Raw genomic sequence first — 24,492 nt, forward strand, 5'->3', positions numbered from 1 at the left:
TCAAAGTGTTCTGCGGTTTTCCACAGCTCAAATTTCCCTCTTTCACAGACCAAGAATGCTCCCTAATCCAAGGACACATTCCCATGTTTCCCCACAATCCCGCTCTTCCAGTTTGCACAAGAAGACCTGACATCAGCTGGACCTTGGGTGGGATACTTCACTTTGGATGTGTCATGAGGTTTGAGATATTAAGTTCCACTTGTGCTGGTGAGACAGTCGGAGCTTCAGGCAGGCTGCCATCTCATCCCCTGTCAGTGCGTCCGTCTGACACACTTGAAGGTGCAAGCTAAGGGATTCTGCTGCTTGATTTACTTCTCGTTTTATAAGCTGTCATCTTTTTTTTTACACAACATGAAAAGGTATTGGCTATGTGACACAACCTGCTGCTTTATTTGCTGTCAACGAGAAGCAGGTTGAGATAAAAAAACAAGTGAGCTCATTAGTCATTCTGTAGATGTAGCTCCTCAAGTAAAAGCAGAAAATATTGTCCAAAACATCAGTGTAATTGATGGCTACATGGTTATTGTATTTGCCCTGGGAATAATTAAATTCAGGGTCAACAGTCATATATATCACTTAAAACTTGACTTGAAGGGGGAGCTATAGCATTTGTCTATCAGCAGAGACTTTCAGGGGTCGTGACCTCTATCGGGGCCCTGCGCTGGAGAGGCAGAGGGACAGGTGCAAGCTCATGATGTCAGAGGCCTCGCTCTGTTTCCCTCCCAACCTCTTATGATTCCCATGATTGTCACTGAAGCATGGAGCTGGTGAGTGGCAATAATTTACCAACCATTGTGAAGTTTTTCTATTTAAAAATGATATATTGGTATAGATTTCATATGCAATTCTGTCCGTCTCAAAAAAACAAGTATTTTCTTTAACTTTTAAGATCTTTTACTTACTTTTAACTGACTAACTTGCACATAAAGACACATTACAGCATTTCAGAAACAGGTAATAGAAGTATGGCAACACTGCATACCACAAAATGACTTAAAACATTTGTTTATCAGTGGGTCCCGACTGTGTGACTTAATGTTTCAGCCTATAATGAAAACATTCACAATAATATCCAGTATCAAACCACACAATAATCAAGGCAACTCAGTTAAAAGCACTTCATTAAATTAACTGTTACAATAAATATATATATATAGCGGATATGAGTTCTACATCTTACTAATATAAGGAATTACATTGTGCAGTAGTCATATAATTATGCCACTCATACCTATACTTGTATAATGTGATAATTCACTTTGTAAAATGTTAGGTTAAGACGTTTTATTTGTCTCATCCTCTTCAGCTCCTTTTGGACTCGATGGCCTTCATCAGTGGGACCCACCGCGACACGATGTGTCCTCTTGGCTTCGCCTGACTCATCCTCGGCCACGCGTTGTGTCTGAGGTTCTCAGGGCCGTCGTACTCGTCGGCCTCTGAGCTGATCTCCATCTTCTGGATGACGAGCTTCAGCAGGTTGTGTTGCTTCTCCATCATGCCCGACACCTCTTTCATTCTGAGGAGGAAAAACATCAAATTTGTGCGGCTCGGAGATTTAAAACTTGATTTATGATCAGGCTTTCTGAGGGCAATACTGCTGAGTGGCTCCATGAGCTTATTATACAAAAGGAATACAGCGAGTCACATCTTTCTGTGACCTGGTGACAGACCTTATTTCTTTAAAACCACTAGGGGCCGCTCATGCATCAAAAACTACCATTAGTAAATTGCTTGATATACCATAGTTGTTGCATTCCTTATGGTACTTCATTGTATTTGAAGTAATAATTACAAACAATTCCATAATCTTTTACCTGCACTTCTGCTTTTTGAGCTCATTTTCTAGCATGGTGCAGTTCTGTGATTTGACCTGCAGACGATTCCAGACATCATTTGTGTGATCCTCACCTGTGATCAGATGCCTTATAAAGTTCTGTTAACACAAGTGGAAAGGGTTAAGAAAGGGAATTGACAATTACAAAGTAAATTAGAAAAGACAAATCAATATATCTGTTCTTAGCAAGTCTTGAGCATACCCTGGAGCAGCGGTTTGGATAGATGGTGAGGGTGGGTTTGTCGACTCGCTTCATAAACCAATAAGGCAGCTTGTCTTCCAGAGCGGTGTGCAGCTCAATCTGGGGTCAGAAATTCAGATTTTCAGTCAAGAGGTGAAACTTTAAAGAGGAACCTCTTATTGGTGAGCTGTGTTCTACCTAAAGGTTTCACATTATTATGCTAAACAAATATCGGTAACACTTTGTATGAAGGCCATGTCTATAATGCATTATAAACACACATATAATGCAGTATAATCTGCTTATTGCACTGTATAATAAGAGTTATAAGCACTCATAAATATCCATAATGCTTTATAACAATAATCATAACACATTCTAAAACATTTTATAATGACTTATAAGATCAAGTATCATAATTGATATTATAATGTACTACAACTATGAGAATTATAAAACACTATGATACTTGCAAAAAAATCTGAATTATTATGAAATATTATGATACTTGACCTTATAAGTCATTATAAAATGCTTTATGATTATTGTTATAAAGATTTATGAATATTTACGAGAGCTTATGACCAAAATCATACAGTGCTATAAGCAGATTATAATGCATTATAAGTATGTTTATAATGCATTATAGACATGGCCGTCATAGAAAGTGTTACCAAACTATCATTACTCTATCATTATATTCTTAAGTACATCTGAATTTTTATTATATTTCACATGTCTATGTTCCAAGTCTACTTGTAAAAAGGCCTCAGGGACTAAACATCACAACATCATCTACTGTTCTTTCTGGTTATTTGTCCGTTAAGTATACACAGAATGAGCAGGATAAAAGATACAAAATCTTCCAAGTTTTGAAAATGCTACATACATTAAAAAAAGCTCTAGGAAAAGACGAGCTATTTCCATACATACCTGCATGCCTATTCTTTTTAGGGCAGCATTTCTTTGTACTTCGGCAATGTCTCCAACAGCTAGACCAATCTACGACACAAGCAGAAACTAATAAGAAACATGTCATTTGTTCAGCAATTCAAAAGTAGCAACTGCAGTAATGCATGTAAGGGATCAATGAAAATAGACACAACAGGCTGACTTACCATCAGGTTCACCAGCAGTATTGGCATGAGCAGAACAAAGTTCACGAAAATGAAGTAAGTCAGGAAACCAAAAGGAAGCTGGCCTTTGAGATAAATGTCCAGGAAGTTATTCTGGTAGTTCAGCTCCCCGACCATCATCACAAACGTTTGCATCACTGAGAGAGGCACGCTGTCAAACTCTTTCTAAGGGTAAAAAAAGAATAACAGCTTTATCTATCTATCTTTTTAAAAAGAGGTGTAAAACAATCCATTATAATAAAACATGCATTAGCTGGATAATGATGTCCAAATGTCACAATGCTTAATTTATTTTTCTATAACATCCCTTCAGTTCAATATCAGTGGTTTAGAGTTCATTCAAATGCAGCACATAGCATGCATGAAGTGCAAAGCACACACAAGTAGTACATGGGGACAAAACATGTCTAACAAATGTGTTTAACCCATTACAGTGAGGCCTAAAGATGGTGATGTCAGTTGTTTATTTAGTAATTTAGTCAGTCTCTAACTCATAGGTGCAGACAAAGACTGTCTAGACCTACCGGCCTAATTACTGTAATATTTGCTATTGATATTTATGCTCCACAGAGAATGATTAGGTGGCCTAGTTGTCTAATGCCAACATCAGTTTAAAGGAATAGTTTAACATTTTGGGAAATACGCTTATTAGCTTTCTCCCCGAGAGTTAAGGTCTTTACACACCGGGGGCCTGACGAATAAACAACACGAAAATGCCAAATATACTCACCAGCGAATATGATATGTCTAGGGCTTTTATTGCTAAAGGTAAGTACAGAAGGAGAGGATCTGGTCTGCACTGCCTTTGTCAAGGATGAAGGGAATCATTTAGATTGGTGTCCTGGTTTGGACTACAGAGCCTCCGTAACTCAACCCGTTCCACACAATGTGATTGGTTGATGCCTTTATTTGAGGTGAGAAAGCTCAGAAAATCAACCTCATTCCGGAAAAAGTATGTCGCTTTTCGCCGCGTAATATTCATGTTCTGTGTAAAAGTATTTGCGACAAAAAAAAAACAGTTTCGAAAACCATTGACGTGAATTAATCACAAGAATAAAACATCGCTGGTGTGTAACGGCTTTTAGATGACAAGATTGATACCCCTCTCACGTCTGTTAATTATGAAGCTACATGCCAGCAGCCAGGTGGCTTAGCTTAGCATAGTGCATTCATGCTCCCAAGAGGATAAAGCTTTTTGTATTAATGACAAAATGGCTTTTCATCCACCCATAGTATAAACTCTGTTTTTAGCTCCACTACTGATAATGGCAAAAACACTGGAGCCTATTGTGCCTGTTCAAGGGGCTTTTAACTTTTAGGAGTTTTGATTATTACTTTCTTCTCCTACCTGGTTGAGCATCAGAGCGTGGAACGCCAAACCGAACGCTAACACCAGGAACAAGAACAGCGTCACAATACGGACCAGTGTCCTCATGATCTCCCAAAACATCACAACATAGATGCCAATGCCCTCAAACCTGCAGAAACAGGAAGATTATAACAGTTAGTGACCTCTACAGTGCATCATAAAAAAGACATTATGTTGAAATTGGCGCTATTAAGTCAGTACCTCTGGAGATAAAGGAGAAATCCAATCCAGGAGCTTAAAACTGCCATCGCCCCTGCTTGCCAGTGTAAAGAACCCTCCACATTGAGCATGATGGGAATCACGAACAGAAGAGAGAGGACGGCAGAAAACCAGTCGCTCTGGTTGGAGTAATCCTTGAAGTAATTCATGCGCTTTTAGTGACGAGAGATGAAAAATCAAGAAAAACACAAAATAATTAGCAGACCAACAACCTTGCAGATATTTGACAACATTTCATTCATTCATCGTAGTGAGACCATTTTTTGAAACTTGACCTCACTGTATAAAATGACCTGTGGTGACCTCTAGGATAATCACAGCCTCATGAAACTTTACAACCACAAACTACAGACCTAGGGCATTCAGAGGACGGATGGCTTCCCTAGGTAGATTGACAATAAGGGGGTTTCTGAGCAGTTTCCAGAATAGTGGTGCTTGTTAAATTTAGCACCAAATCTGTGTAACAAACGGTATCAACCTTAAAACTGTGGCAACAACTTATGAGACATAATAGAGCATGGGGATTGCCATCATACAGTATACTTCTATTATAATGTTCTAAGCCCACAACAATTTGATACACAGTGCTGAGCTGCATCTCAAATTAATCTTCAGGTTCCCAGCTTTCAGATGATGTACACCACTTTTATGTGACATATATTGTTGACCTGCTATCTCCCCCTAAAGACCCCCTGCTCCCCCTAAAAAAGACAAACATGGGTCTACGTGGGTCTCTTTAAACAATCATGCAACACTTTTACTGTATATTGCTGAACATGTGATGTAATATTTCTTATAGTAATAATCAAAATGACTATGGTAAAGTGCTGAGGTGACATCCTGTGGTCATTCAGTGATCCTGCTCATCCATCACACCTGATTGCTAGTGTGTCCACACAGACCTGGTGCTGAACAGATTTATGAGCACATCCTTCATGTGATGTAACAGTACCTGTTGTGACATCTGCACCACTTCCTTCACTATGGAGTAGACGTTCATGACCAAGACCATTATCATACAGAAGGACACGAACAGACTTTGCTGGGAAATGAAGGATATTGAGATTTACTTGCATCCTAATGACAAATGCCGATTCATTTGGAACATAAATTATATGCTTACACAAAGCTTCAATTTCTTTAATACTGATAATCTCTGTACCTCTACGAAAGATGAGGGCACCATGGTGATAGTGTGCTCGCCCGTGTCGGTGATGTTCAGGGTGGGCCTCAGGGTCACTATCAGGTGAGTGAGGGGCAGCAGGCCTAACAGGTACATAAACATGTTAAGCACATGAGCCAGGCTCCCATATGCAAACCTGTGGATTAAAACAAAGAAGGTTTTAAAATTAGAGGAATGACATTCATAGTAAATAATGCATTTGTATTTGGTGCATTCAGCAGAACAAAATCATCTCAGTAGTCGCAACACATCAGAATGAGGAATGTCACTCTTGAAGACGCACCACTTCATTGCGAGGTACTTTTTGCAGACAGGGTGGTTGAGGAGTTCAATGCGGTTGTACTGCACCATCGCCTGCAGAAAGAGAAACAGAAAAAATAGCCCGCTGTTAATGGCACATTTTTTACAAGCGCGAAAGAACAGCCTGACAGCTAAAGCCTAAAAGATTTAAAAGTATGTGCATCTTATTGATCTCCCACAGGCATAATGTAGGACGACATCAGCTGCTATGAAGTGTTTCTAACATTTGGTGGTAGATGAGATTGTTCGTAATAAATCTAATAATACAACGCGGAAAAAGACATATTATGCAAATTTTTTCAGGCGCATACATATTTTGGGTTTCTACTAGAACATGTTTACATGCTTTAATGTTGAAAAACGCTTTATTTTTTCTCATACCGGCTGTGCTGCAGCACCTCTTTTCACCCTCTGTCTGAAACGCTCTGTTTGAGCTCTTGCCCCGCCCTCCCCGAAAAGCCCAGTCTGCTCTGATTGGTCAGCTGGCCCACTCGGTTGTGATTGGTCAAGCGAACCAAACTCTTCGGACTCCGCTCTGGCTCCGCTCCAACTAGCTTTGTTTGCCAAACTAGCCGCTAGGCAGGTATTATGCAAATGTGTTACTTGGTGACATCACCACATTACGGAAGAAAAGGCGGGACTTTAAGCAAGGCGTTTCAGGCAGTTCAGGAGCAGTGTTTCTGTGGGGGAGTGTAACTCCCTTTAGCATGGACGTTGGGCTTTGTAACTTTGCAGCAATTTTACATGCACAAAAAAACTATGTAACACACTAAACGAAAAGGGAAAAACACAAAAGCATAATAGGTCCTCTTTAAAAGAAGAAGTGATGGTTGCTTTGTGAATAACTATATAACAGATTACGTAATGCACCTTTAGTTCAATGATCTGACAGAGCCCTGTTAGACTTGGCTACTCACAAAAGCATATCTGTGAACACCTTCATGCAGATTTAACCCATTTTTAATTAATTGTGAAATGAGAATATTAAACATCTGTCGCGCTCACGTTTTTCACTCCTTTTTCCCTTATATGTGTTATCCCCGTCCCTGGTGACTCTCATGTGTTCCTGTCTGCCTCAGTCTCTCTGTGTCTGTGTATAATGGGCGTGGCGCTCCCTCACCTGCTCCCTCCTGGTTCCCAGTTACCTGCTGATTATGCACACCTGCTTTCCATCAGGCTCATCACACTAGATCATTGGTAGTCAGCTACAGTGGTGGTACACGCTTCAGCCTTCTCTTGTGAATCTAGTCTTTCTTGTGGTTTGTTTCCTCGTGTATACAGTATATCCCTGTCTGAACATATTCTGTTGTGCTCCAGGACCATCTTCTTTAGCCTGCCTGCTCTCAACCAGATATCTACCAGCCACCTTGCTCGCCTTCTGCCTTTGCTACAGTAAATTTCTTTAATAATCTTCTACTCCTGAGTTTGTGTCTGCGTTTGAGTCTATCTACAAAAACAATATCACAATATGAATTTACATGCGGACGAGCACGATGGAGCTTCAGGTAGGTTCATTGCTTACACCTTTGCCTCTTCAGCTGCCACTTTCCAACTGGATGAAAACAAAATCGCCTGTCACACATGACAATCAGTATAAATGATGCGTTGACATTGTAACCCTGCCTCATCTGTCCTCTGATACATCCACTGCTGACAGTTAACAGCAATGCATGATTAGAGGTGGTTGACCACTAAGGACCACATCTAGCAGCTTGTCCATATATACCCAACACATGGTAGCGTTAACAGCAGCCTGACCTCACAGCTCATTCCCAAGTGGCCCCTGTTTGGGGTCGAGGAGAACGACTGACCCACAGTCTGCACCGCGCAGTGGGCCTCGCCCTTCTTCAAGTTGACTCATCATAGCACCCGAGCCAGATTTGTTAATCGGCTTCCTTCCAAACAATGCAGCGAGTTTAGTTTCCAACATTAACTGCTCGACTTTCCTAACTAAAGTTTGCTAGCCTGCTGCTCATAGGCCTCTCTCCCTGGAGGCAAAGACAGCAAGAATATGTTCTTTAGCCAGAGGAATGAAAAATCTGAGGAAACCCGGCAAAGCCACAACGCATGGCTGTAGTTACCACTGTCACTTATAGGTTGAGTCTATACATGCAAAATGCGAGCCCGTGGATACATGAAGGTGAGTGGTTAAGCCCCATCAGTGTGCAATGCGTGATAATAGAACTTCACTACTTATCAATCATGGAGGAGTAGATTATTTGCATTCTGCTGCACCAAAATTACATTTGATAAAAAATAAAAGTTGCTTACGTTGAGTGCAGCAAGTGGCTGAACCCTCAAGGTCTTTTCAGTTAACTTCATCACTGCAAGGGGAGCTTGGAGCCATGTGAAATTGTATTCAATCTACAACACATAAAGAATTGTTTATTTTTTTTGTTGCCTGGCATATGCTTTATATACAATATAGACTTTATGTTTTTATAAATGGGTTACATGATAGGCAGGACTGTTGAAATCGTCATCAGATTCCGTCACACAGCGGTCCAACAGGTGCTATTGAAGAAAGTAGAAAAACACAGTGACAGAGAATCTAAGTACACGTTCTTACAAAGATGCTCAACTAGAACCAACAGCAAGCTGCAGAAAGAGACATGTTTTTTTTTGCCAGTGGCAAACCTTGTAGGTCTCAGGCAGAAACTCAATCATGTCTTGTATGGGGCTTCGCTGGACAGAGCCGGGGGCGAACAGACTCAAAGCCTCACCAGCTCTGGAAGAAAAACAACACAAGTGAATCTTAAACATGTGTAGAAACAGCAATCCACACTCCTACCCCCAGAATCTGAATGACAACCTCAGCACATAAAACACCTGGAGTATAAAACTTATTTTTTCACACCAGAACAGACACTTGTATAAATAACATACCTGTCACTGTCAATTACAGTATTGACCACATCTTTTCTCCCATTCTGCAGAGCTTCATGGAGGAACGAAGTGTAATTCTTGTTTAAGGTGATCTCTGCTCCCCGAGCCAGCAGGACCCTGACCGCGGCCACATGTCCCTCTCTCGCTGCGCTGTGGAGAGCAGTGTTCTGGTACATAACAGGAGACAGGACTCTGCATTTATCGTAGAACAGTGATGTCTGATGTATTCAGAGCTACTTGTAGTTATTAGTGTGGTTATGTTCGAAAAACTGTATATATACTATATTCTTTAATTATTCATAAACAAAATTGTCATCACAAATAAGTGGAAAATGAATTTGGATAATATCAAACCTTTTGAAATAATAGTGATTCTTACCCCGTCCTCGTCTGTTTTATCCAGTAACTTGAGATTGGCCGACAGGAGAATGTCCATAGTGTGCGTGTATCCTGCAGACGCAGCGTGGTGCAGACAAGTCAAGCCCTTGTAATCACTGTAAACAAGAAGCAGAGTAGGGATTTCTGGCACAACTTCACCTGCTTCTAAGGTGCATGGAGAAGATAAAAAGTCTGAAGAGGTCAAAGCTCCGGCAACAAAGTTATTGACAGCAAGTGTTGCTGGAGTTTTGACCTCTAAAACCCCTGTAAACAAGACATACGCAACTAACTGGAATTGGTGACAGGTAGAATAATTGGTTATACATAGACTGTATATAAAGATGGACGACGAGTCTCCACTTCCTCCCACTGTACAGAAGTGAAGCCAAATGCTAACAAGGAGGGGGCGGGATTTATGACCTATACTGCAGCCAGCCAGCAGAGGGCGATTAAGAGGTTTTGGCTTCAGTTTTGGAGAGCTGTATGCTCTAGTAGAGTCTAGTACACAGACTTGTGACGGTTACATCTCCTCTCTCGTTCAATTACCGAGCCTCCTGCTGCGTGTGACTACTTCACTCAGAGCAGCTGTCAATCACAGCTGTCAATCATGACGTCTCATCCCCCTTTTCATAGCAACGAATAACTAATTAAAACCAAATTTAGCAGACAAATGAACACTTGAATATACATCAGTGTAACGACCTGAAATGACAGAAACCATCTTTGGGAAAACGTATTTGACCTGTACTTTACTTTGACTTTTTAGTTTGGCCCATGTCCCATCCACTAACATGGAGGGGGCGGGATGTATAAGTTATACTGCAGCCAGCCACCAGGGGGCGATCAAGATGTTTTGGCTTCACTTTTGGGGAGCTGTCATGTCGTCCATCTTTATATACAGTCTGACTGTAAATTGCAACCACTGCAGGTTCATTGCTAAACAGATGATACCATAGTACACCATGTTTTTGCATGTTTCGGTAATGTACTTTTTATGTTTGTGCTAGTTTTCCTCTATACGCAAACGTGTGTTTACCTGTGAAAGAGAGCTCCTTTGCGCAGCAGCAGCTGTACCACCTTGGTGTGTCCCTCTTTTGAAGCCAAATGGAGCGGTGTCAGGCCTCGCCCGTCACCTTCGTTCAGCAGACGAGAGTCTGTGATGGTCTCCAGTAATCGCTGACATGTATTGAAGCGCCCATACCTTAAAGAAGAGAGGGATGAGGAGAGGAGCAGTAAGTTGTGGAAGAATTTTTTTCATGATCTGCTGATCTCTGAAATTAAAATGCTTTTTGTGCAAGGCCCACATGCACAGCAAAGTTACAGCACAGTTCATCTTGACGATGGAGTATCTTTGCTCAAAGACACTTAAGATTGCTGTTAACACGGCATGAACCTGTAGGTACAATATAGATAAAAAAGTGTCGGGGAGTTTTAATGACTAATGGTGCTGCAAACTGCGAGAGGACATAAACAGAAGTGACATTTTGGCTTGCTATGATCTCTCTTTGTCGCTGAACCTTTTAAGAAGGTCAGCAGCACTTTGTGTCGGTGCAGCGGATGAGCGAATGAGGTGTCTGCAAGAGGTAAAGTATGATATCATAGCGTGGCCTTCATTTGCCCTCTGGATCTAATGAAATAGGTGTACATGATAGAAAAATCAATAACAATAATGTTGAATGTCCGCTCATTTCACACTTAGTGACATTTCTTCACACGTGCCTCGCTAATTGATTTCTATTCCTGTGACAGCTCCTTTGGGTCACGGTGTAATAGGCATGTCATGGCAATGAATCATCAAAACAACTGAGCAGTGAGGAGACAGCTTTAAATGTAGGCACGCTGTTCATTTTTCATCTGACCACCGTGGTTCAATTACAGAGATAAAAGCCTTGGCTTTAGTCAGATCGTAAGTCAAAGTCTTCTCAGGAGCCATTTTTGATTAATGTTTTATACTCTTGCGGTATCACTGATCAATACATAACACTTGCTACAGAGAAACTACTGGAATGTAGCTACCTTGTCTTCTTAATAATAAAGCTATTTTCCAAAAAAAAGTCTGTTATATAAAAAGTAATTGCTCCAGAGTGTAGCTTTTCTGCAAATTAAATGTTGTAGCTTTAAAATAACATAACAGAATATAGACGGATATATAGCCTATGCACTGCATCCCACACTGGTCAGTGTCGGCAGCACAGACATTTCTGGCACTTCGTTGATCAAATTTGCAAACTTGAGAGCAACTTTGAGTGAAAATCAGGTCAAATCAGCATTGCTTAGTTCGATGGTTTATGGAAAGTCATGCCCTCGGGGACCAATCGAACTCACTGAGCAGCAAAGTGCAGCGCGGACTTCTTGTCCTTCGACTTGCATTCGAGGCCGACCTGCCCCGAGAGGCCCAGCATGTTCTTCACAGAGTCGTGGATACCCAGTCTGCAGGCGTAGTGGAGAGGGGTGCAGCCCTCATTATCCTCACAGCTCAGCAGCGCCTTCACACTGCTGAGCTAAAGTTAGACACATCATAAACACATTTATGTATTCATACATTATAATGCATAATAATATGGGTATTAAACAAAGCACAAACATATTACATAACTTCTATGGCTACAGTTATACATACACACACCCCCAGATTATATAAATGATAATGTAGTGTAATAATATTTGAGCACAGATGCAGAGAGGTCCCATTCATACACTGTCTGTAAACAACTACCAGGTGTAAATGTGTTCGCCGTCCTCTGTGGCTCATTTTGAAAGCATCATTGTAGCTTTAGGTAAAGCTTACAATGTTTTAAAAGATCATCCGGCTTAGTGAGAGTATAATGAACTTCATCAGCTGGCTTTGAATGCAGGCTCAAGGCAAATTGATCAAGGACATTACCGTAATTAAATTCCAATCTTAATGACATCTTTGTCTAAGCAGCATACATTGCATTTGATGAGTCACAAACAGGCTGCATTGATTGACCTGCAGTACTTCTTCTGGGAGGTTTTTCAGACCCTTGGGCTGGAGGATGGCCAGGTGGAGGAAGTTACAACCGCATCTGTCTTTCACGTTTACTTTTGCCCCTAAAAGACAAATATATGCATGTCTGTGTGCACAACCTGCTTTATCAGGCAAATAATATGATGAATTACAGGACAGTAGCTCACCTTTTGACAGCAGCAGAGCCACAGTTTTCCATGCTCCGCAGCTCGTAGCCAGCAGCAAGGGAGTGTTTCCTTTACAATCCATGCTGTTAGGGTCTGCACCCTGAGAAGAGAATACTAAAACCTTAACATTACCTCATTAATTACCACATTAACTTTAATGCACATTGCCGCAATTATTGCAAACAAATGAAATGATGGGAAATTTTAGCAGCATCTGTATTAAATTCTCTACACCGCATTTCACATGTTTGTTCAACCGGGGAGGAGTTTGCATGGCGAGAGCATTGTGCACTGTTTTACTGTACAAACCAGGAGGAGGGTGCTATTTTACAGAACAAATAAAGCCTCCTGACTGAGATTCTCATAATGTCAGATAATGAAATGGAAAATAATAATTACATATATTTTAGATGTCGTTTTTGAAGATTTTTAAGCTTAGAAACAAGGCATGGGAAAAATAGCAAAACTATAAAGAATAGATTAAACAGTGTGTATGTCTGCTCTAACGTAAGCTAGATTTTGCTAACCATGTCTGGTTAACGAAGTCCGGCTAATTAGCTTGCTACCTATGGCAAACCATTTTAACGTTTAATAGCTAGACCGGATATTCATTACAGATATCTACTATTAAGACTAGTTTATGACTTGTTGTAATTCCAGTTCAAGATGTCTTTAATTCCCCTCTATTGAAGATATCTACATTGTCCTTTTTAGATATCTTAAATTAAATTATGACTAGTCAAAATGATGTTGTAGATATCTCAAACTGGAGTTAGGGATAGTCATAATTCAATTGGAGATATCTACTATCAAGTTATAGATATCTTGAAATTGATTTTGATTAGAGATATCTCATTTATAGATACATACATTCTGCCTAGTCAAAATGTAATGAACGTTACAGATATTTTGAATTAGAGTTTTGACTATGCAAAATGACGTTGTAGATATCTGTAATTAGCGTTAAGTTTGAAGAAGTTAAAGCTAACATTAGCAGCTCCTGCTCAAATTGGTTGGATTTGGGGAAGTTTATTCTCCAGCTAACGTTACCTGAAATAGTGTTACATTTGACAAACACATCATTACATTATCATTACAAAGTTTTCAAGCAACTCATGCAGCTAACATTAACTTTATTAGCTTGCTAGCTAGAGCTGATGAAAGCTTTACAGACGTAGCAACAGCTACTAAGGGGGCGTCGGGGCTTAACGAGCTGTCAATTACTTGAGCCTAAAAATGGACCTGTGTCTTTGGTGCCAAGTGATGTCATTCTCAAACCATTTCATGATTTCTAAAGTAAACACGCTCTGTGTGGACGAGTTTATTTCCTGTCACAGTGTTTGCTAACAGAATGAGTTGACGGGAGATAAACTTGGACCCAAGCTTTTTTTCCTGGCAACACAGTTCTGTTCAAACGGCCTATGAAGTGTAACAGATGGTGACAGATGGTCTACAAGCAATGGGTATAGCACCTTTAATATCACGTCAAGAGGTTTACTTGAAATTGCGTATCCAGTATGGCAGAATGACCCAAATCACCAAAAGGAGTCCGAGGAGCAGAAGACCTCAGTACAGATGGAAAAGTGGGTGATTTGCCCTTTAATTTGCACAATTGGAGTATTTACTAGACGAAAAAATGCAGTTTTGAAATTTCTTGCACATAAGGCAGGAGATTAATAGTCTCTGATATTGTGTCCTGTGTGTAACAGCTGTTGGGTGTGTTTGTGTGTGCCGTATTTACCAAAGAAATGAGGTACTCAGCCAGCTCTTTGTGGTCAAATATTGTAGCCCTGGAAAAGTAAACACAGTTGTTGTAAACCAGCGACACATCACATATGGCTTATAGTGAGTCAAGGTTTTAAAACGGTCAGATGTGAAATAAGGACGATCTAATTCTAGTCCTGCCTGAGACATCTTTTATCTCCTGGATTGTAATGGCTCACTTTAATGATGCACCTTAATAACTAATTCCTGGTATTCTGGTGACATTCTACATATATACACACAAATATCTATCCCCCCTCCCCCTGTCCTTGTAACAGGTCTTACTCTGCTGCTGTCTGTGCCAACACAAATAGCTTTTAGATAAAAATCAATGTGGGAAGCATATCTTTATTATGTATTCATATCATTATTATTGTCCCCAATTAAAGCTCATTAGTCCCCCAGCTATACCCAAGGGTTTCATATCTTTTTTCCTTTTGTTTGTCACAGTGTTATAGGGTTGATATTATGCAGATTGATCTGTACACAGCATGAGCAAGCAGTTGAGGTAGTAACCAGATATTATTACACATCTACATAAATTCTGTGGTATACATTTTAAAGGGGCTCATCTATGAACAGTTTAATTGAAACAATGTGTATTCATAAAATGACAAATTAAAGTTGTGACATTTTGACTATACAAAGTATTTCTGAACACAGTAGCCTACAGTCAGCAGGTGGTTACCTTAGCTTAGCAATACTGGAAACAACTCGCCTTGCTCTGTCCAAAGGTAACAAAATCTGCCAACTAGCACCTCTAAAGCTCACTAATTAACACGTTGTTTCTTTAATCTGTCCAAAAAGCAAAAGTGTAAATATGACTCAGTGTCAATTTTGTTTTTTTACGGGGGATTATGTCAGCCCGTTCTCATTCCCAGGGCGTCAAATACCGACGCTGTATCATGGCCGTCGACATGTCATACCGCCACACAAGGTATGCGCACACACTACAAACTGCAAAAGAGTTAATTTAGCTCTGAGAATATCTAGTGAATGTACAGTGGACGTTTGTGCAGAAATAAATGCTGCAGCTCCTCCAGACCAACAGACGTTTCCCATGTCTTGTGAAGTGACGGGGCTCCGCAGCGAGTAACGTTATCGTCTCCGACCAAAACTCGGAGATCCCCTGTTCCCTCCGGCCGCGGTCGGGAGGCTGAGGCAGGAAAAGCACTAAGATCAGCAGTGATTCATGGAGAGACCTTTGTCTGGTCAGCTATAACATTGCTGCCAAGCCGGTGAAATATAGTGATATTGTGGTTTTAGCTGACGTGTGTCGCCTCACTGTTTTGAGCGATGCTCGTTCATGTCTATGTAGAGCGAGCACAAGCGCGAGCGCGAGCAACAGGACGCTGACTTTAGTTGACTTAACGGCCACAGATGTCACTGTTAACAAGCAATTTCTGATTCTTACGTTGAGTCCCTTTAAGCTGTACTTTCACGTTACAATCAGCTGTTCATTTGTGTCCTGCGTTCACAAATTGAAGTCACATTTTCACTCTACAAACGTTGTGATTTTAAACCCATCCATGTTGATTTTTCCTAATCCTAACTAAGTGGTTTTGTTGTGTAAACCCATGCAAGTGTTTTTGTTTGATTCACAATATTCAGCACGAGTTCACTGACGCCGAGGGGTCTGGCGAGGGGTCCGTCAGTATGGGATGAGTTGGGATGAAAAGTTGTTGATTATGTGCCAAAGTCTCCAGACAGTCATCGCACCCGGCCAAGAAATAGTCCCACCCACACATAACCCATGTATGAATCTAACTCTTGACAAGAAAGCAAATAAGTATGTTTCCCAACATGTTGAACTAAATCCTAAATGCTCTTATAAGACCATCTAAAGAACAGCATCAAAATAAATATATAATATCAAGTCAAATACCTGACAAGGGTATGCCCACCTGTGTAGAGGGGTCTGACTCGCCCCATCAGTTAGGTTGATGACGTCTTCCACTTGGTCAAAGGATGACAGCATCAGCTTGACTACCTCAGTAGCACCCTGGGTGCAGGCCAAATGAAGCGGCGTGGACCTGTCATTCTGCACAACAACAAAACACGGTTTCATTATGAGTGATGAATTATGAATAAATATAATGAATATTCACAAGCTCTGCAAACGCAATTATGTCTGCTCCATACTGAGACGCTGTGACATACTGAGTTAGACAGAGCAGAAAATAAATATCAAAACACAGGAATTACGCATGCATGTATTGTACGCTTCCCCAGTGTAACGTTAGCAGAGTATCTCCCAGACTTACTGGCTGAACACTGGGGGCTGTAACACAAGCCTTTAATGAGATAACCAGGACTGGCAGGAGGAGGCCAGTGATCGCTCCACTCAGCTCCGCAGCGTAAGTGGAGGTAATTTGTATCAATTTAGCCGACCGAAGCTATTACTGTACGCCCTATTCCTGCTGCAGCTCTCTGGCCACTGCCCCGGAGCTAGACGTAACGATCACTCCCAGATGGGCGCGATAAGACTGGCATTCTCTAACAGTGGTGGGGAAATGCTTTACAGGTGTAGCCAAATGAGATCTAGATTGCACAACAATGCAAATCTGACAGAGCATGCAATGGACAGATGGAAAGCAATGTTTTTAATCTGCAGCTCCCAGGTGTTGTTTATGTCTGTTTATGTGATGCAGAGTAGGAAAAATAGTGGTGACAACCAAATGAATGTCTGCCCTTCTTGACAGCCAATAGGGAAGTTTATGAAAAGCGCAGATTTATGCAACGTCGAGATGTACTTGCTATCTTCTTTTTTTTTACCTGTTGCTGGTCAACTTTGGCCCCAGTAGCAATGCAGAGACCGATGGTCTCGATATTCCCGCCACGTACAGCCAAATGGAGCGGACTGCTCCTGGACTTGTCTAAATAGTTGATGTGACCTTCGGCTTGGTGGCCCGACTTCTCTCCTGCCAAGTGATAGAATTAAATCATTGTGAATGATGCACTGAATACATATTTAAGGCCAAAAATGAAGGTTTCTCATAACCTTTACGATACTTAAGTAAAGTTCAAGCATATTTTCCTCAAGTATACTTTATGTAGTAAGTACACTAATATCACAAGTAGTATACTTGTAGTGTACTTCTTCAATACTTATTGGGACTAAATTGGCCCACTTTTTAGTTTATAAAAGTATACTTTTAAGTGTACTTTAAGTGTAAGAATAGTACACTTTGAGTACACAACTAGTTTACATCTCAGTTGTATTTTGTACTGCAACTATACTATGTACTTTACTACAAGTGAATAGGTATACTGTTAGCTCAAGTTATATACTTGTTGCACACTTTTTAGTTTATCAAATTATACTTTTGCTATTTGACTTGATGTTTTGTGATGATAAAAGAAATGAATAACATTTGTTTTTCTCACATGCCAAATCTTTCTGCAGACCTATAAGGCATGAATACTTAATTATACTTTTCTTAAGTATACTATCAAAAGATTAAAGACAAGTATAAGCCAAGTATACTTAAGTATATCTCTGATAAGTGAAAGTATGCTCTCTTATTTAAAGTTTAAAATAAGTACTACTGAGCTATACTAATAGCACACTTGAATAAACTTCTATTTGGTAAGGGACTGCTTGTAGGTATAAGCTTGTATGTTTTTATCACTGACGAGCTTTCAAGGGAATTTCAATTGCATTGCCTCAATTTTCTTTGACTTTAAAATGTAGGTTCTTTGTTATTTTTAGTGGAGGGAAGTTAGGAATAATTGTTTCTATTCATGGTGTGCTGTCTGTGTAAATTCCCAAACAGCACAAGAATGCAAATACCCATTAATTCCCTTGCTGAGCAATCACAGAAATATCATAAATATTTTTGTGCTCCGACTAAATCTTTCTCCAACAGCACAAGATTTGCCGAGCAGACCTCCCACTGCGGATAAACACACTGTCAGTGTGTGGCATCTGGCCTGTGTACAAAGTAGTTGCTAGATGTCTCTAGGGGGCTGAGGTGAACTCTCTTCCTATCTATCAGGTTTAATGTGCTGTTTGGCCTTGTAAAAACTTTTTCATTAATGTCAGCACTTTAAATTTTTGATGATGGATCAATCTTTTTGTCATACCGGCCTTCAGGATCACTTCCATGGCTTTCTTTGCGCCTGCGAAGGCAGCGGCGTGTATGGGAAAATGGCCGAGCTTGTTCTGTTGGCAGAGCCGCGCTCCATGCTTTAGCTTTGACAGGTTTGGAGAATGGATGGAGAGAAAGACAAACAAGAGACAATTCTTTGTCAGAAACAAAGCTGCAGAGGGCTGGCAGTCAGTATGAAAAACAGCTATATAATCTGTTCTGTGCAGATGGACAGTTATCCTTTTCCTGGGTGGTGCAGGTCTGAATGCATCACTCTTGTACATACCAATGTGCTGAGAGCCTCACAGTTATTAATGGAGCAGGCAAGTATCACTGGGGTGTTCCCAAGGTCTCCCTGTAGATTGCAATCTGTAGCACTGTAGGACAGCAGCAGCTACAGGGGGCAGAGATAAAAAAAAAAAAAACGTAACAGTGAGCTCCATCCTGTACAGTAATTCTCTATGCGCTTGCGTCCTTTATTCTCCACCATACGGCTACTTTGTCAGTTTGTGGACAGCAGCCAGATGCTATGGGGATGACGGGCCAAGGTCTTCCCAAGTAGACGGTTGAGTCAGGTTTTGTCACATACGTAAACAGTTGTCAGTTGACTTTAGAGTGCAGAGCTGCTCTAAATAACACGTTCTTGGGCTATAAAAGACATGATGTGATAATATTACTGTCTACTATCCTTTTTTAAGCCTACCATCTTTCTATATTCAAGGTCCAAGGTTAATTTATTATACCGGATAGATTGTGGCTAGAAGGTAAATTGCGAAATCTGGCAAAAACTTCTAAAACTGTTGTGCCTAACCTATCCTAACCTTAACTTTTTGAGGTAAATGCCTAACCATAACAATCTCGCAACTCGTGGGTTACCTTCTAGACACGACATAAAGTCTATGGTACAACACAGGGTTGTACAACCAAATGCAGTTGTACTGTATCCCCTTTATGCTACATAAGAAAAACAAAACTATGTTTTTTTATTATGGAGTGTGAGGGATGAGGTGGAGTTCAGGAGTCTCACAGCCTATAGAGGAGAGAAGCTGCTCTGTAGTCTGGTGTTACGGCAGCGGATACTTCTGTATCGCTTGCCAGACGGCAGCAGGGTGAACAGGCTGTTATTAAGTCGAGATAATGAAACAAATATAGTTTTACATTGGGCTTCCTGTTGGCATACTGGGTCTATCGGAGCAACTAAAGCTTGGTTTGAAAAAGTAATCAGTCCACTCCATTAGCGACTGTATGTAAATTATTGGGATGTGTAGGGGTGGTGAATCTTATTTTACTTAATAAAAAAACCAAGGCTCTCCCCAGTGTTATTAATGTTTTCTTTTAACCCTCCTATTGAGAAAAAAGCTGTAATACCTTCCCCCTTACTCTCAGTATATATTATACTGTGAACTTAATTTGCACATTCCTGCACAACTTTAAAAACATACACTTTAATAACAGATATATATATATATATGTATATATATATATGTTGTGTTGTACCAATATATATATATATATATATATATATAAATCTCCATAAAGAATTGCTAAATAAAATATTATTACTGCCACCAAATGAGTGAACTGGGAACAACATCTCTGTGCTGAAGGGCTTGAATATATAATACAAAATATAATATCAAATATTTGGCCCCACCCCATATCCTTTGCATATGGCAAGACACACCTCCAAACACACAAGAAGAGCTATTTGATCTGTTTTTTAATGTTTTTAAATCTCACTAATACAAAATATTAGAATCAAATAAAAGACCGTCAAAGTTAATCTACCTTCGCCTCAACAAAAATAATAACAAATCTCTTCCCCTTTTCTGACCCCCCATCCCACCCCTAATTCTTTTTATACACTCCCTGAAAAGAAAAAGTCCTGAATTGAATATTCAATAACAAAAGATAAACTTCCATGTCATCAACATCTATGCATGCAGTTATGTAAGTGTACTTTGCATGTTTATGTATCTTAAAATGACCTTGTTATCAATGAGAAAACACCAAATCACTGGAGAAAACCCTCTTCATATAATAGATTGTTATTTCGGCGGGGCACTTTTGGTCTCCTCACCTCCACCAGGTTGTTGTGTCCGTGGCTGACAGCCAGGTGCAGAGGGGACAGGAGGGCCGTGTTGAGGATGTTGGGGTCGGCCCCCAGGTCCAGTAGAGCCTTGCAGCTCTCTGCCTTGTTCTGCTCCACCGCCCAGTGGAGGGGCACGTTGCCCTGCTCATCACAGCTGCTCAGAACTGTGAGAGCAAACATGCAAATACACACATACATACACAGATGTGCATAAATAAGGATGCATGGAGATACAGTCCACTCTCACCAGACACAGTACTCTAATATATTGCTTTAACTGATAGTGATTCACAACACACATATTTTACCTGTGCTGGGGAGCAATTTATGATCGATGACGGAGGCATGCTTACCCTGTGAGTCTATGATGGTGGTGATGAATTGGATGAGGGTGACGTGGTCCCCTGCGGCGGCGTGATGAAGGGGAGTAGCTCCACATTCATCTTTCTCGCTCAGGACCTCTGGGCTCTTCCTCACTAGGTTCTCCAGGAGAGCCAAGTCTCCCTTCTCAGCCAACTACACAGTAATGTAGAATGTAATATAATAGAAGGAGAGTGAAGAGATTATCCGAGTAGATTTTCCTATTAGTCTGTCTCTGATTTCACCGCAGATTACATGATAGTGAGTATTCACACTTATTAATGCTAATATGAATTAACAGCTATCGGTGTCTTGTTACTGTTGCAATAATTCAAGCATGGCATAATGTCTATTTGTTCCGTTTTCAGGCCAGTTTAAGTACTCCACCCCATATAACATTATAGCCCAGTCGCACAGCAGTTTGTATTGATTGAAATGTATTAATTCGTGTACATAGACACATATTTATACTTGTTTTTCGTAATGGTAAATGGACTTATATTGCACTTTTCTAGTCTTCCGACCACTCAAAGCGCTTTACACTACATGTCAGCATTCACACACACATTCATACACTGATGACAGAGGCTGCCATACAAGGTGCCAACCTGCCCATCAGGATCTAATCTAAATACTCATTCACACATCGATGGCACAGCCTTCAGGAGCAGTTTTGGGTTAAGTATCTTGCTCAAGAATCGAACCACCGACCTTCCGATTGTTGGACGACCTGCTCTACCTCTGAGCCACAGCTGCCTGAATAATGTAGCGGTCAGCACAAAATCATTTCTTATGTAATCCACGTAATTGTGAACCGGGAATTATAAAGAGCGACAAATGCTTTGTAGGGAGGAAGTCGGGGTGGATGGGAACACTGGACTTTCTCCCAGGAGACCGGTGTTTGTGTCTCGACTGAAACCAGAAGTCAGCGTTGATTTATTTGACACGTAACTTCCGTATTTGAGTCACACCACTTCTGGTGTTACTTTAAGCCAAACCACAATCTTTTTCCTAAACCTAACTAAGTAGTTTTTATCACGTAACTTCTGTACTTAAGTTACGCCACTTGCAGAAATTAACACGTGTGTCACATTTGCACAAAAAATACGTTGTTGAAAGTCTTGCTGAGCATAAAAAAAAGGGAAATTTGTGTCTATGTGCATGAATCAAACGGATTAAATTTCGGGACTAGTTCACAAACTGCCGTGAGACTGTGTTGAACATTATTACACAACACTTGAGTTGTCATTAAGTTTCTATTCAGCTCTACACAATAAGGTTATATGGGTGTTACATAAACACTCCTCATATTGTAAATACTTGTAGAAGAGAGAAACTAAACTGTCTTAAAATGCTTTACTGTAGACCTTTGAGGTTTTAATATGTGAGAAATTAAGAAACTCATACAATTTCCTCACCTCGAATACATTTAATCTTGCCAGGGCTGGGTCCTCATCCTCTATCACGTATGTGTAACAACTGGTCTGTCGGGCCACCTCCCTGCTGAAGTTCATCACTCAGCCGACTTTCAACGGAGACATTAAGGGTGGCAGCAATGACACAGGCCTAGACACACACACACACACACACATAGATGCACATATCTGTATGCAGCCAACAGCAAAACATTAAAATAAAGCCTGCTTTACAAGCTAGAAGAGCGTTATGTGACCGAGAGGGCAGATAACGCCTTAAGCCATAGGCCCCTCTCGCCATGAGGGGATATGGGCACGGATGACTTTGTCTTTTACCCGGAAGGGCATTCAGATCCGCCGAGTGTTTGGAGGTCGAAGTCCTTCTGTTGAAGAAAGCAATTATGTTCTTCGCAGCTGGGGGGCAGCTTGTTTTGAGTCAGTCCCCAGGTGTCCTTGGGTGATCCTGGGCGAGCGGGATTGAGAGAGACCTTGTAATTGTATCGTATACGAGTCACATCAAAAGGCCAAACAACAAATGGCATTTTTTTTGGGGGGAGCAAATTACTACGGAGAATTCTCATTGGAAATCCCCTCGACCTTAAGCAGCAGCGGCAGCGCTCCTTTGGCGTGTACTGTGACTGATCGGAGTTGTTTCTCAGGTCAAAGCAGCAGCTTTAAAGTTTCACCCCTGCGTGGATGGAAGTCATTTTGTGGAAATTATATTTGGTTTCACTTGATTTATAGCGCATTTCTGTCACTGTGCTCAAACAATATTGCACAGGTCAGTTTACCTGGATGGATGTTCAGGTCCTGCTCTTTTACCGTCTCCTTTAAGGTGAGCAGAGGTACTCTCTCCATTAATAATTAACTCTAACCTCCGCAAGCTGTGGTCACCGTGGCGATCAATTTAATTCACTCCTCCTCGGCAGCTCTGCAAATCAGTATTTACTGACCGGTAAATAAAAGAAAAACGTGGTCTTTGCTTCAGGGGACTCTCACCAATTACGAGCTACATAGGTTCACATGTAGACCATTGATGCAGATGTTACAGATGTAGCATTAACTGCTGGAGAAAATGATTCCATTATGATCCATCAATATTTTAGTGGTGCTTATATTATGATCAGGCTCACTTAAATCTGGACCACAATGTAAAATACCTCACTGGACTTTGTAGTCCAGACAGAATGTCATTTACAGTAAAACCCGCACAATGAAACTTCATTTCTTCTAATTACATAATGACCCACTGGATGTTATCCTCCCCATCGTTTCCGAGCAGCGGCGGTAAATAAGTGTCATTGTGTTTTTTTGTAACTGAGCCTGCCACTCTTGTGTTTGCAGGAGCCAAGCGTACAGGAAGTGCACTAATGGCCACGGGTAAACACATTTCCCAAACAGCTGACAAACAAATAACAAAAAAATAATTGCATTTAACAATAACATTCTCGCATGCAAGGGACTTGCTTTCAAAGTTTAGTCTAATAATAATAATAATTTGTGCCAATAATAATAATAAATAATAATAATACAAAAAAATTACTTAATTACCTTATAATACCTATAATGATGATAATTATAGATAATAGATGATAATTAATAATAGATGTTTGCAGCAAAAGAACTATAATCAACTTAAAATTTCGCATTGGACTATTAGATTATGATCATGGAACATAAAAACAAACTGATTATAAAATGTGAAGCATTAATTGATAAATAAATGAGGAACTCAAATGAATAAAGAATAATGAGGTAGTTTGTTGCTGCGCTCAGTGTGGACACTTGTTGAATGTAACTCTGCTCAATAACCAATTCTAATCCAACAAATACATTTAGTTAAATTGACATTTTAAGTGAAACACCAGCTAAAGCTTTAAACTTGAGCATATTCTCCACAATAAAAACATTTGTTAGCATCCAGAATATCCCTAATATTTTCATTTATCCCCATAGTTTCTGATAAATACGCAGTAAAGTTCAAACATTAAAGACAACGTTGAGGACTTACTGTATTTGTGTGATGAGCTGAGCAATCGGGATGTTCTCCTCACCACTGCAAAAGGGCTTTAAATAGTGTGGTGAGTGAGCTTTTTACCCGGTCTGTCTCCTAATGCAGGCAAGACGC

At 40.5% G+C, this 24,492-nt stretch overlaps 1 protein-coding gene across 1 annotated transcript; it reads right to left on the reverse strand.

Moving 5' to 3' along the window:
• Positions 1-889: 889 nt before the first annotated feature.
• trpa1b (transient receptor potential cation channel, subfamily A, member 1b) lies at positions 890-24,492 on the reverse strand. The gene is made up of 28 exons (XM_037756287.1): positions 24,376-24,492; positions 22,368-22,515; positions 20,943-21,105; positions 20,578-20,753; positions 18,784-18,891; positions 18,493-18,601; positions 17,182-17,327; positions 16,311-16,447; positions 14,384-14,432; positions 12,643-12,742; positions 12,458-12,558; positions 11,812-11,987; positions 10,523-10,687; positions 9,488-9,602; positions 9,109-9,275; positions 8,860-8,950; positions 8,677-8,736; positions 8,494-8,586; positions 6,206-6,276; positions 5,902-6,058; positions 5,692-5,781; positions 4,722-4,891; positions 4,500-4,629; positions 3,134-3,316; positions 2,949-3,017; positions 2,037-2,135; positions 1,815-1,933; positions 890-1,516 (listed from the first exon to the last, which is right to left on the reverse strand). Exons 2-28 carry the CDS (start codon positions 22,461-22,463, stop codon positions 1,303-1,305), a joined length of 3,354 nt encoding a protein of 1,117 aa, XP_037612215.1. The 5' UTR covers positions 22,464-22,515; positions 24,376-24,492; the 3' UTR covers positions 890-1,302.

This window comes from Sebastes umbrosus, chromosome 21 (assembly GCF_015220745.1).
Source record: "Sebastes umbrosus isolate fSebUmb1 chromosome 21, fSebUmb1.pri, whole genome shotgun sequence".
Taxonomy (NCBI): Eukaryota; Metazoa; Chordata; class Actinopteri; order Perciformes; family Sebastidae; genus Sebastes; species Sebastes umbrosus.

Coding starts and splice junctions, on each gene's coding strand:
- trpa1b (XM_037756287.1), bottom strand. CDS start 22,463: ATGAACTTCAGCAGGGAGGTGGCCCGACAGACCAGTTGTTACACATAC. Junction 12,559..12,642: donor GGCTCTGCTGCTGTCAAAAG/GTGAGCTACTGT, acceptor TTTGTCTTTTAG/GGGCAAAAGTAAACGTGAAA. Junction 3,317..4,499: donor ACGCTCTGATGCTCAACCAG/GTAGGAGAAGAA, acceptor TTTTACCCTTAG/AAAGAGTTTGACAGCGTGCC.